Source organism: Chenopodium album, chromosome 18 (genome assembly GCF_948465745.1).
Source record: "Chenopodium album chromosome 18, dcCheAlbu1.1, whole genome shotgun sequence".
Taxonomy (NCBI): Eukaryota; Viridiplantae; Streptophyta; class Magnoliopsida; order Caryophyllales; family Amaranthaceae; genus Chenopodium; species Chenopodium album.
The window spans coordinates 12,187,210-12,201,047 of record NC_137851.1 but is presented as its reverse complement, the minus strand read 5'-3'; the positions used below and the strand labels follow the sequence as shown (position 1 = coordinate 12,201,047).

At 32.4% G+C, this 13,838-nt stretch overlaps 1 protein-coding gene across 1 annotated transcript; it reads right to left on the bottom strand.

Moving 5' to 3' along the window:
• Positions 1-4,989: 4,989 nt before the first annotated feature.
• LOC145591505 (uncharacterized) lies at positions 4,990-13,711 on the bottom strand. Its single transcript, XM_081647980.1, has 15 exons — positions 13,409-13,711; positions 12,713-12,840; positions 12,370-12,441; positions 12,172-12,285; positions 11,800-11,868; positions 11,633-11,689; positions 9,907-9,960; positions 9,755-9,817; positions 9,535-9,597; positions 9,137-9,301; positions 8,893-9,048; positions 6,393-6,473; positions 6,240-6,301; positions 5,991-6,115; positions 4,990-5,386 (listed from the first exon to the last, which is right to left on the bottom strand). Exons 1-14 carry the CDS (start codon positions 13,578-13,580, stop codon positions 6,034-6,036), a joined length of 1,338 nt encoding a protein of 445 aa, XP_081504106.1. The 5' UTR covers positions 13,581-13,711; the 3' UTR covers positions 4,990-5,386; positions 5,991-6,033.
• Between the last annotated feature and the right edge of the window lie 127 nt (positions 13,712-13,838).

The window sequence follows — 13,838 nt, the reverse complement described above, 5'->3', positions numbered from 1 at the left end:
AGCTTAGTTTATTTTTTACTAGTACTATAGTCTATTATACTTTGATACAAATCTAATAATATCTCTTCTTCAAAAAAAATACTTCATCCGTTTTATAATATTAGTCCCATATACCAATTTAGGCGTTTTAAAATGATATACCCATATTGAATATATTCCATTTTTAACTTAGTTTTGATTTCCTATTTTATACATATTAAATTCTAATTAGTTAAATTTATTGATTGTTGATTGATGACATGGCTTTAAATAAGGAAATCTCACCCATGAATTATGCAATTATGGCTAATACTTTCCAAAAAAAATCAAAAAATATAAATAAGGCAAAACTAATTATGAACAGTTTTTGTACTTTAATGTTAGATTTCAAATATTATTCTTTTCTTATTTTATGTGATTGATTCTATATGGGACTATCATATTGAAAAGGAGAGAGTAAAAAAAAAACACCTAATAATATCAGATGAGATATGACTATTTAATAAATATAAATAAGAAACTTTTTGTTAAAGTTTAGTTAGACTTTGAAGAATTACAACAGAAAAAATAAAAAGAGACATAAGGGTACGATATTAGATTTTCTCCGTTTATTTTTAACATGATTATATTTTTCCCAATCATACTCCGTAATAAGTTATTCAAAGGGTATGTGTTTATAGTGTATAAGTCAAACAGGTCAAGTATTAAAAAAATAAAGGAAGTAATAAAGGTTATGATAGTGCAATACAAAATGTAGTCCATCTAACCTTTAAATATCTTGTTCTCTATGACATTATTTATTACAAAAACTTTTGTATACATCCGCTTTACCCTAATATTAGTGTATATCGAGCAGTATAAGGGTAATTATAAGTCAATTTAGGGTAACTTTAAGCCTTTTTTGGGTAATTTTGAACATACTATGTATTTTTTTTATAAATAGAACGAGAAATTTTTTATAAAGGTAATAAAATTACTTTCAATCACTAATAATTGAATTTTAGTCATTTAAAATGTAATTCTATACCAATAAAGTGTAGATTATTTTTATTTGAATTGGGTTACTTTTATACATATTGGGGTAACTTTTATTCATTTCAAGGATAACTTTTGATCACTTTAAGAGATCTTTATAATGGATGATGCGATTTTTTTTAAAAGTTTGTGTATTTATTATGGGATATTTTCTTAAACTTCAATCTAACTTTTTTGGCTAAAACAGTCCATTAATTGACATATGATTATATATATATATATATATATATATATATATATATATATATATATATATATATATATATATAGAGTCAAGATTAGTAGGCCATTTATTAAAGATCGTTATCCGCCAAAGTAATTAGACAGATGATTATTTACTTCATACCCTAAATATTTAATTTTAAAAAAAAATCTACCATCTTTGTTTTTTTTTTTCCTCAATTCGTACTTTTTTTTTTTTTTGGTGTATAGAGAGCCACAAGAGTGAGAGTGAGAATCGATCCCAGAACCTCCTAAAATAAAAAAGGAAGCTCTAACCAGTTGTCACTCCCAGCTAAAGATGGGCAACGGGCCATGTCGTGCCGCCGCGGTGGTGGGCCTGCCATGCCTAAATTTGGCACACCCCAGCCCACGTACCTGGCGGGCCGGACCGTGCCAATTTTTTTATTTTTTTTATTTTATTTTTTTTATTTTATAAAAAATGTAAATTAAAAATGATATATATATATATATATATAAATATATATATATATATATATATATATATATATATATATATATATATATATATATATATATATATATATATATATATATATATATTAGTACAACTTAATTTTATATAAATAATGTTATTAATTTATGTTTACCTTAATATATTTTTTTTGAACAATTTTATTTTAATTAAGGTTATATAAATTATTTATCTAATTATGTTTAAGTTTATGTAAATAATTCTATTAATTTAGCAAAAAAACAACAATACATATAATAAAAAAAAATTATGAGTGTCGTGCCGGACCGTGCCAAGTGCCGTGCCACGTGCCGTGCCGCCGTGTCGACCCACGGGCCGGCCACCGTGCCGCCCGCCGTGCCTCGTGTCGTGCCCGTGCCGATTCCCAGATTGGGCCGCCGTGCCGTGCCGGCAAGATGCCGGACCCATGTCGCCCGCGTGCCAGCACGGCCCGTGCCCATCTTTACTCCCAGCTCACTCTTAATTCGTACGTATTATAAAACGGAGTTTTTACCATTTCACAAAATAAGGGCCCTTTGCACTACGGCAGTACCTATTGAATATTCATATATTAGTAGATTTGTCTAAGTTGGATCAAGTCATTGATTGCTACTTTATACTTACCATATTTATTTTTATGTTTTTTTTTTTATGTTTTTCTTTTCTTATTTTTTTTTTTTTTTTTGAAAGAATATGTTTTTCTTTTCTTATTATTATTAATCTAAATATTTGCTAAAATCCAAAAAAAAAAAAGAAAAAAAAAAAGAAACATGTAAATTTTATAAGAATATAACTTTGTCAACTTTAAAGTATCAAACAACGGTTTTGTTTTCCTTATCATAAAATAACATGAGATTGCAAAAAATCTTTGGATCACAAGTTCACAACACATGCATGATTCTCCAAATAAAATACAAATCAAATAGGACAAGAAATAAACTTACTCAAAATAATTGTACTACAACACAAGCCACGCTTACTAAAATAAATAAAAGAATTGAAAAAAATTAAATACGGAGTAATATGAAAAAGTTAATAATCTCAGTCTTCATATAATTGTCTTTAAATATTGCTCCCTTCAATTCTTTTAAAGTGTACAATTGAGAATTTTGGCACTATTCACTAAACATACTTTAATCAATGTTAATTATACGTAAGAAAAAATATAATTTTGTGGGTCTTTGTTAGAATCGTCTCAATGAGTATATAATAAATATTCAATTGTTATAATTTACAGTTAATTATAAATTATTAGTTAAAGTTTTATATCGACCTACGTGTGATGTCATTATGGGTACAATTTAAAACAGAGAGAGTATCCAATCACATAAATGGAACATTTCACTCACTCAACTCATTCAACCCATGTGACATAAGCTCCACCATTATCTTACCCTCACTCTTTCTTTGTACTAGTATTATGAGTAACTATAGCCCACTACCAGGTATGGGCTCATAGTTGTCTATATCATAATATAATTTTATTTTTTTTTCCTTTCCTCTTCATCTTCTTCCTCCCTTAAATCCTTTCCCCACCTCCATGGATAACTCCCATTGCCGGCCAATCCTCTGCCCACCACACCTCTACCTCCGACAGCAAGGAACCCACCCCACCAGCCACCACCTTGGTCGAAACCCAGAAACACGCAACCAACTCCGTTTGAAATCACCGAAAACCACCCAAAAAACATAACCCCAAAAAAGAAAGAGTGAGCAATGCTATGGAGTACTTCCGGTTGATTTTCATGGCCTTCAAACATAGACAAGTTCCTTGTCAAAGACACAAACTTATGGCTCTAGCCATTAAAAATGACAAGTTCTATGCTGAAATTGACGACATTAATTGTTTATCGGTGCTCATTTATTATTGATTTGTATACTGTTATTATTGGTTAGTAACTGTTATTATTCGTTTGTATACTGTTATTCTTGATTTGTATACTGTTATTAAGAGGAAAGAGACTACTTTTTACAGCATAGCAAGTAGTACGCAAAATTACTTTTTTGCCCCTGGTATGGGCCCAACGAGCCCATACCTGATAGTGGTTTATCACTACTCCTAGTATTACATATGATGTGATGCCTTTCAGTCTTACAAAATTTTTATGCTTACTTATTCACATAATGTAAGTACTATGAAAGTATTGATTTAGAAATATGTTATAAAATCACACCAAGTATTAAAGATCTGTTCTCATTTACTGAACTGAACTAAGCTGAACTGAATTATTTATGAGAGATGGAAATTAGGAATTGAACTGAAATTAAGTTGGAGAGAACAGACCCTAAGTAAATTTCTTATCTAGGTATAGTGTATTATATAGAAATACGTGACAAAATCATGCATTAATCTTTATATTTAATATTTTACGAATTATATACTAATATTTATACTTTTGACTCCTTATATACGCCTAAGTAATATTTCCCTCTTTTTAAGCCAACTATCTCAGCATCAAAAACTGATTAAGCAACATAATAGGTAGCTTATGCAAAAATAAGTCTAGTCTTTTTTTTTTTTTTTTTTTTTTTTTTTTGGAAACACAATAAGTCTAGTCACTAGTTTAGTGTGAAGTATACAACATCAAATAGCTTGTATGAAGACTACAAAATCAAGTCTCTGCACCATTTTTTTAATTTGGGTAAAGAGAAACACCAAACTAAATTGACATTTTCACGATACGTTTAGTTCACCTTATTACACGTACTTATTTAGATCAAATCAGAAAAAAGTAAGTTCAGATTAAAATAGATTAGGAAAAATAAGTTTTGAACACACTTTATCGTATTATGTGTGATCTTTAATCATTAAATATCTTTAATTATGTGATAAAAAATTATAAAAGTAATGTAATAACAAAATACATATTAATACAAATCAAATATAACCACATTTAATACATTTTTTTCCTTAAAGATTAGCGTTTACGGACAAAGTTCTATCAAATTAGATTACAAAAAATAAATTCATTATGATTAGATTAACAAAAGATAAATTCAAATCAAATCAAATACGAAAAACTAAGGTGAATCAAACATAGCCCGAGAAAAGATAAAGCACTCTATTCCAAAGCACAAGAAAGAATGTAAAGCCTAAGGGCATGTTCTGATTGACTGAAATAAGCTGAGCTTAGCTGAACTTAACTTATTAGAGCTGAACTGAACTGAATATTTTATAAGAGAAGGAAATTAGGAGCTGAACTGAACTAAACTTGACTTATTAGAGCTGAGCTGAACTATAGAAGATTAAGTTGATACGAGTAAAACAAATACTTGATAAATTACCCAACAAGATATTTTAAGTTTTCAAAAAAAGATATATTAGTCTTACCATAATACAACAGATGATATTCTAGCCCTCGACAGATTCTATGATAGTGGAAATCACCTAATCCCTAAAAAAAGGCTATCTACGACTGTAACCTAGCAATGTGTAGGAGAAAATTACAAACCCAGGAGGTTAAAAATGAGAAGAGAAACATCGTCATCCAAACATAAAGCAACCTATTATGTTGATAGTACAGCTTCCGGCTCCATTATCGACATAAGTTACTAGACAATTTTTCACAAAAGAATCAACAATATAAAGAAAATTGTGCCTAGCACAGAAACCTCCTTTGGGGGATGATTGATGCAGTACATCAATGACTGTAAAATCTTCTAAAACTTCATTTCAGCCTGCAACACGAAAAAGCAGAAACGAATGAGAGATGCCATGACTGTTAATTTATCAATCTGTTGGATTGGTGAGAAAGACTTGTACGAGGAGAAGAATAATCTAATCATCATAGTTAAAACATGCAGAAATTTACGTGACAGAATACTACTTCATCATCCTTGAACAAGGCACAGAGAAAATGAACGCATTCATCGAAACATTCATGGATATAAATAATGTTCAAATACACACATAATGGTCACAAAACCTTTTGTAACCTCCAATACACCTCATACTGTAATTCTTGACATAACACCTCTTGTAACTCATCAACTACACACACATACAAGCAAGGAGAAGAGTTACAAGAGCAATCATATGGGGGTGTAACAAGGGAGCTTGTGACGAGGTGCTGTGACAGGCTACAGCCTACGAGTAGTGGCGTAGTGTTGTGACACTCACTCCCAATCTCCCATTACTCCTCTCAAATACCAGTTCCACCATAGCAGATCAATAGATAAAAAGGGTCCCAAAAGCAACAATAACTGGACTATGTGAATAACAAACTACGCAATAGACCAACATTCCAAGAACAGCATATAACAAGCAATGGTGGCAAACTACCTCAGACGTGCCACAAAAGCAAATCAAACTAGAAGCTGATAATCTATTTGTCTGAATGTCCCCTTTTATTCTTTCGGCGGGCATGATGAGCTTGAGTATTGCGAGCAGGCTTCACTGATTTTTTGCTGCACCAACCAAAACAAAGATAAATCCAAAAAAATTTAATTCAGTAATATTCATAGTACATCTTCATTTTTAATCTAATTTTCCTAGGTTCTGAATTAGAGCGGAATAGAACTTTAAACTTACCAGAACATCGCTGAGCAAATTTTAGATAAAAAAATCACAGGAAGGACCAAAAGAGCAGAGGCCTAAGAGGAGAAAATTATAATAAGCTTTAAATTCAACAAATATATATATGACCAGCAAACTGAGAAACAACAGGATCAGAATGGAAATTACCAAAAACCAAACCAACTCCTTTGTTGCTAGATGTCTTGTAACCTCATGTTGCTGCATCTTTTCATGAACTGCAGATTGGACCTACCAATCCCATTACAATGTGAGAATAAACTAATTTTAAATTTGTAAAATATAGTAATAAATAAATAAATATATATATAAAATAAAATGGCAGGGGCTAAGATAATGATTGCAGTATGAGAGATTAATAATGAGCAGAACTACGGTGGAATTTCAGGTCTTGAAATGAAGAGATAGTTTCTCTGCCTTCAAACCCAAAAGGAGATCATGGATGATGACTTCCCAAAACCATATTTAAACAATTGATGCTTTCACTTCTGAAACTTTCACTAAAAAAACTCACTCTACTTCTATGCATACTGCATAACCCAAATGGACAGTAAATGACAAGCCTAGACCACCTGAAAATTTTGATTTGTGTTCTCAGTTGTTCATGGAAATAACAGGACAGGTGGACTTCCACTAAAAAAGGGTAACCCCAGTTACATTGGGCACACTTTTCTTGCATAGCCTATCTCACCTTCCCCGAGTTACATTATTTGCACATCTGTCCCTGAATCAATTACAAAAGGAATCCCACCCTCTAAACAGTCAAAGACGTTCTTGATAAATGGTCCTTTACTTTTGCTGTTTTGCAGTAAAGTAAAGTTGCCTAACAGGGACAAGGCTAGTTTCTAAAAGAGCCTCTCAAAAACTGCATGCACAAGTATCTCTTCTGATTATTATTTTAATTATTATTAATATTTCTTGAAAGAAGCATATCCTCTGAAGTTCTGAACCTCCTACACCACCCAAAGTATAACAGAAAAGCTTATTATTTATTGTAGATATTTCAAACCATCAGAAATTAAAGAAGTTATGATTGCAACCTAATCGAACAAAGTGGTGTGTGCTAACCACACTCAAGGCCCAAAAGGCTGTAATTTTCCGAGCAACAAGCATAGGATAGTCAAACACATACAGGATACAACCCTACAAATGTCTGTTCACAATTTCATTGCCAAAGTCAACAGTCAATCCAGAAACACCACAATTAATTGAAAAACACTCCTCTCCAGTTCTATCGCCAAGAGAAATTACATGTACAGTGCAAGTGAAACATCAAGTGGGAATGGGAGTGGGAGTGGGAGTGGGAATGGGAGTGAAAGTTAGCTCTACCTAAGCCAACACCGGCAATTTATTATACCACTTTATTGTGACAGTTATTCCTTAATACACTAGCACACAACTACACAAGATTATCACATATGAAAAAACTAAAGTACTACTAGCTTTATCATATCTTTGAACATGTAATGCTTCTTTATTTATTCCTATTTCACTAAATATAGCAAAGAGTTAACCATAAAACTTGCAACCACCCCTACTACACCTGGACAAGGGAAAGAAAAAATAAGGATTAAGCCTAACACGAACTCCACAATTTTCCTGAATTGAAAAATGCCACAGGAGTCCCGATGAAGATTTTCTTTGCAAAGCCATGCCTAATTTAAAAGTTTCTTTAACAGGAGAATGGTTCCAACGGAATTATCACAGCCACTATGGAAACTCACAACCCAATCTGCCACTTCTATATACATAGGGCACAACAGTTCAAAGGCTTGGGGAATCATTTGAAGTTTACGGGCAAAGTTGAATGCAACAGACACTGAAAAGTTGTGAGGCTTAGGCCTTAGTCAATGAGAAAATCAACAAATAAGTCTCTTGTTTTAACCCTCAAACAAGAAAGATATCAAAATTTTCATACGAACCCAATCTGACGCTCACAAATTGGGGTCTTGTCCAACTTCCTAACTGGTCAAGCTTTCCAATTCCTTAGGATGTGAATCTGACGAATCCATGCAAAACGGAAGGCCTCTAATATCAACAAGAGGGTAAACAATCATGTTAATGATAGACACAATTTTTCTAAAGTGAGGCTCATCCTTGACTTCCAAATATTGGCAAGATAAAACACTAGAATATCACTGCTGCATAGCCACAAGAGTAGAGCACTAGAGCTAGAACTCTGTCCTGTACAAGTAGACAGCAAATTCAATTAACTACCAAAAACAAACTCTATTCAAGTATGACCATTTCACTCCCATTAAGCATGAAATTTGGAACAGCTATTAAACACAACAACCTAATTTAGACATCACATAGCAACTAAGCATAAAACACAAACATAGGAGCTTGTATCTAAGCCATACTCCTTCAAGATTACCTAGCCCACTATGCCCAAGTGGCATTTACTACATTACATATGGTTGGCAATCTCACTCTCCCATTTACCACAAAGTATTTATTCATCATTACTTCTTGGGAATTGCTTAATTTACTTTTACTAATTTAAATTGAGTGAAGACGCTGGCATTCATTCTTCCAGACCATTTAGGCAGCTTTCCACCTAGAGTAGGTAGGTAAGTTATAATGTTACACTAAAAGCTGAAATACATAACAAATTTTTTTTAGAAAAAACTACAACTACATAAGATACCTGTTGATGATACGTAGTTGCTGATTCTAGAAATTTCCCATAGACATGGACTGCCTTCTTAGTATACGGCTTCAAAGCAGTTCTTGCTTTTTCGACATGAGGCTTTGCCACAGTGGCAACATGATCAATATATGGCTTACTTACTTTCTTCACTTCCTGGCATAGTACAGAGCTTGTCTAAGCAAACAACATTATCTGAGGTAAAAATAAAGAAATAAATAAACAAAAATAAGACTTAAAATACCTGATAGTAAGGGTCTGCCAACTCCTGTGCTTTAGTGATGTGTGGCTTAACAGAATTCTTAGATGCCTCAAATGCATCAGCAGACTTAGCAGTCAACGTCTGAATATGGGGTTCAACAAACTCTGTTGCCATGACCCATTGCTCCTTCACGAATGGGACCCATTTCTTCAAAATTTAAACCAGGTTATGAGTGTCCATGATAGAAATAAAGTGAATATAAAAATGGTAATATGAAGCATAAGCAGAGTTCAAGATGCCAGTGTTATCGCTCATGCATATTGCATACAAATTAATTAGATCAATCAACTGGAAATATTCATGAAAGTAGACTACAAAATAAAGGCAAGCACAACAATTACACACATTAAAATTGACATTAATATTCCCTGGTGACTTACAGTTTTAATATTTTCAATGTGAGGTTCTGCCCATTTTTCAGCTTGGTCCTTCTTCTCCAATGTCTGGCAAAAACATTACAAAAGCAGTGAGTTGGTAAGTTCTGAATACACTTTAATAAATTACATGACTATCTAGTATCTAGAACCAGCAACAAACAAATAAACAAACAAAAAACTAGTAACGTGGTTAAACGATAAAACATGGATATCACAACATTACCTTCTGAACCAAAACCTCCATAACAGGTTTTCCATGCTCATTCCACTCAACCTTTATGAAAGACTACAGTAGAGAAATGTCAGTAATAATAACAGGTAGTACAGGTTTATTAATTATGAGAGAAAGAAAGGAAACAAGGACAATTAGTTTACCCAAGAACGAAGCGCATGATCCAAGAACCATGGTGGAAGCCATGCACCATGCACCTAGACATCGATAAGATCAAAATCAACAATCAAGATTGAATAGGCTCCAAACAATCATCAATTTCAAAAACTCGTTCTAAAATGAATTAGATGTGAAAAGTTTGCAGCTTTATATGTTTCAAACTTTCAATAAACAAGTCATATATGACCTTGAAACAAGATAGTCAACCATTTTTCTGCCATTTTTGCTAAATTATCTTTTAATTATTTACAAAATCATGAATTTATCAATCAAATCCTTAAAGAAGATGCATCCTAAGGTTTTAGCAACACAATAGGTCCGAGCTTTCAAATTTTTGTTGTTAAAGCCTAAAACCATCATTATGGAGAAGACCAAGCTACTTGAGCTCTGGACAAAAATGATCAAATTTTCTCACATTATACCATAAAGAATAATAGGTAGTATATTTCCAAAGAGCTTTGAACATTATTTTAGGAACACATCTCAGTAACTTTCAAAAGCACACTAGTATCTTATTATGCCTGCATATGCAGTGCTTCTATGATACTACATCTACTGACTACTGTTTTCAAAAAATTAGCCTCGACAATCAGCAGGACCCTAACAAGATCTAGAGTTAAAGAGTGTAATTTCTAGAGATAAAGGATAGCACTGCAATCCAAACCAATTTCTGAAGGAATTATGTTACTACCTTTATCATATACACATTGCCTCAACCATGGAATGGGGAAATAAATATCACATGTATATTGGTCAAATAGGTCCTAAACCTTGATAGAAATTGTGTCATGAATACCTCTTTTTTATAATTCTGAAACTACGATATTTGCAACATGTGTAGTCCAACACCAAGAGTCAAACCCACAATTCAAGAGAGAACTCTGCATCAATACATACGACATTTTGCAACGAAAGGAACTAAAGACAAGAAAATCCATTGTAGAGATAATTTTCCAACCTTCCCTTTCATAGCAAAAAAGCATAAAAATGATCTACATGTGATCTTAAAAGCTACAAACTTAACTGCAAACTAACCTATAGCAACAAATGCTGCTAAAATGGTCAGAATATAACTAAGTATCATAAAGGGATATCTAGATCTAACAATAATGCCAAAGGCCTATCAAATTACTCAATTGCACCTCAGTAATTTAAAAAACTTTATTACTCCCTTTGCCCCATAATATATATAGTTTCCATTTCTCATCTTTCATGTGAATTAAGGAATAAGGATAGTAGAGGAGAGTGTAATATTCTTAAAGTAAGAAATACATAAAATGGCATTTAATAAATCTTTGGATATGTGGCTATTTTATATGGGGAACAATAGTAAATAATGACATGAAAACTCAGGGAAATGTATGGGACCAGGGACCTTATATGTTAAAGGTAAAAACAAAAGTAGGTGTATTATGGTAATATTATGTAAATATAGAAAATAATAGAAACAGGCACAACGTTTTGGGACACCCAAAAGGGAATACATGCACCCAAAAGGAACAGGAGTTTCAAAAAAAAAAAAAAAAAAAAAAAAACTAAATATAAGTTAACGTGTCAATACAAACTACTAAGTAAAAACATTTTCCAAAGAATAATTCCAATGCAACCCTTAAATTTAGAAAATTCGACAGTATAAAACTGGAACCAAGCAGGCTGACTGTAACAACAACTCAGAAGTCATAAGTTAAAAAATTTCAAACAAATCTTTACCTCCATTAGCTCCTTAGTCCTTGTGGTGGCCTCTGACTTAGCCTTCATCATCTCTTCCTGATAGCATTAAGATAAAACAAAATAAAATCAACAAAATGCTAAGGTAATTCATCTATCTAAAAATAAGTAATAAAAAAAGGCAGGCATGAAGCATCAAAAACATATACCTCTGCCACTTGAAGAGCACGCTCAGTTTTACGGATTCTGCTCTTCTGTTCATCATTGATCTTCTGGAGCTGTACAATCAGACATAGAGCAAAAGTTGAGAAAATAATTACCAACTCCAACTCTCCAAGAGGAACAGTATATTCACGCAACTCATCAATAAACTCAAAACGCAATGAATTTTCCAAAGTTTGTCATTAAAATTCACACCCATTAAAAAGCCAGAAATGCATCCACCAAACAAGAGCAAACTACATAGTTACTTTACCAAAAGAACTCTTAGATCTCTGTAGATGCACTGTATTTTTTTAACCCAATTACTACTTATTTGCCGACTTTAGATGGCCATTACAAATCTACAATCACTAATTTACCTTGTCCAATTTTGAACTCAATTCGGAAATTTTGTTCTCTGATTCAACCGCTCGGGTTTCCAAGGCCTCCTTTTCCTTTTTCTGTCCTTCAATTTCTTTCTTCAATTTGTCAACCTATGAAACATAGGAATGCAAATTAATCAATTATTAAAGATTCTAATTCTGACCAAAAGGTTTATAGCATTTTCCTTTAAGTACCTTCTTTTGCAACTCACTAGCCCGAGCATGAGCCTTCCCAACCCGCTCCTCAGCGTCAGATGTTCCCTTTTTCTGACCAAACAAAAAAAAAAATATATATATATATACGGAATCAACACTGTGTTCAAACTATTAAGAATCCCGTAAATCTCTTCAGCATTGTCTAAACCAAACTTTTATTTAGTCTATTGTCTATACATAAATTCAACAGAAATTCTCATTAGCACTTTCTCAGTATTCTCACCCTGTGTCTCCATGATCTGAAGCATACAAAAACATAACTATGCTCAAGATTAATAATAATACATAAATAAATAAAAAAAGCAACAAACACAATTCAAACCTGAGCATTCTCAATCTCACTTTGCAACGATGCAACAACATCCAACTTCTCCTGAATAACAACCTCCAATTCCGATAATTTCTCATCTTTTTTCTTCAAATTCGCATTGCTCTCGTCAAGGCGAGTCTCTACAACAAGCAAACAGCGCCCACTTATCAAATAAGAAAGCACCTCATTACCTCAATGCATGACATCGCTTACAATGCTTTGCTACAAACTACCACGTCTCGACGCAATCAATGGATTTTGATGGTACCAATCATCCATCACATTATTACCAACAGTTTCATCAATGAATAGTAATAATAATTGTAAACTTTAACTACTACTTTGTGAAACTTCAAGATCACAATTTGTTTATTATTTCACAATATCCAAACACAGATTATCTTCCAATTCAAAACTCTAAGCTTAATTACAATCTGTAACCCTAATTTCTCTTTCGACTCAAAATTCAATAACAGCTTTACTACAAACAAAAATCATAAATTCAATCAATATTCACTTCAATAACAAATCAAAACCTTATCAAATCGAATCATTCACAACTAACATTGAAATCTTACTCAAAATTAAGAATTTATATCGAAAATCATAATTCAAAGTAATAAAAACACATATAGAACAGTCACTACAATCAAAATCTATGAAAAAAAATAAAATCAATGAAAACAAACTAAAATTCAAAAACCTAACCAAGAAGTTGGATCTTAGACTTAAGCTGATCGAATTCAAGCTTAAGAGCGGAAGAATCATCCGATCGAACTTCCTCAATAAGTTCCGAATTTCCAGAATCTGCGATTCCGCCGCTAAAAAACAACGAAAACAGCAACAAAATCGACAAGAAAACGAGCTTCGATTCCGCCATTGAAGAGTTTTCCGAAGGAAAACGATGAGAGAGAAAGTAGAGAGAGAAAAGGAGAGATTTCAAAGCATACAAAGAGAGCAGCTTCGAAACCCCCGAAGAAGAAGAAGGAGAGACGTGGTAGAATGACAAAAAAATGAATTATAAAAGAAACAAATACTACGAGTAGTAAAATAAATGTTGGTATTTTTTAATAATATTCTATTCAATTCTTTTTCTTTTCTTTTTTGTTATTTTATTTATATTTTATTATTTAAAAAA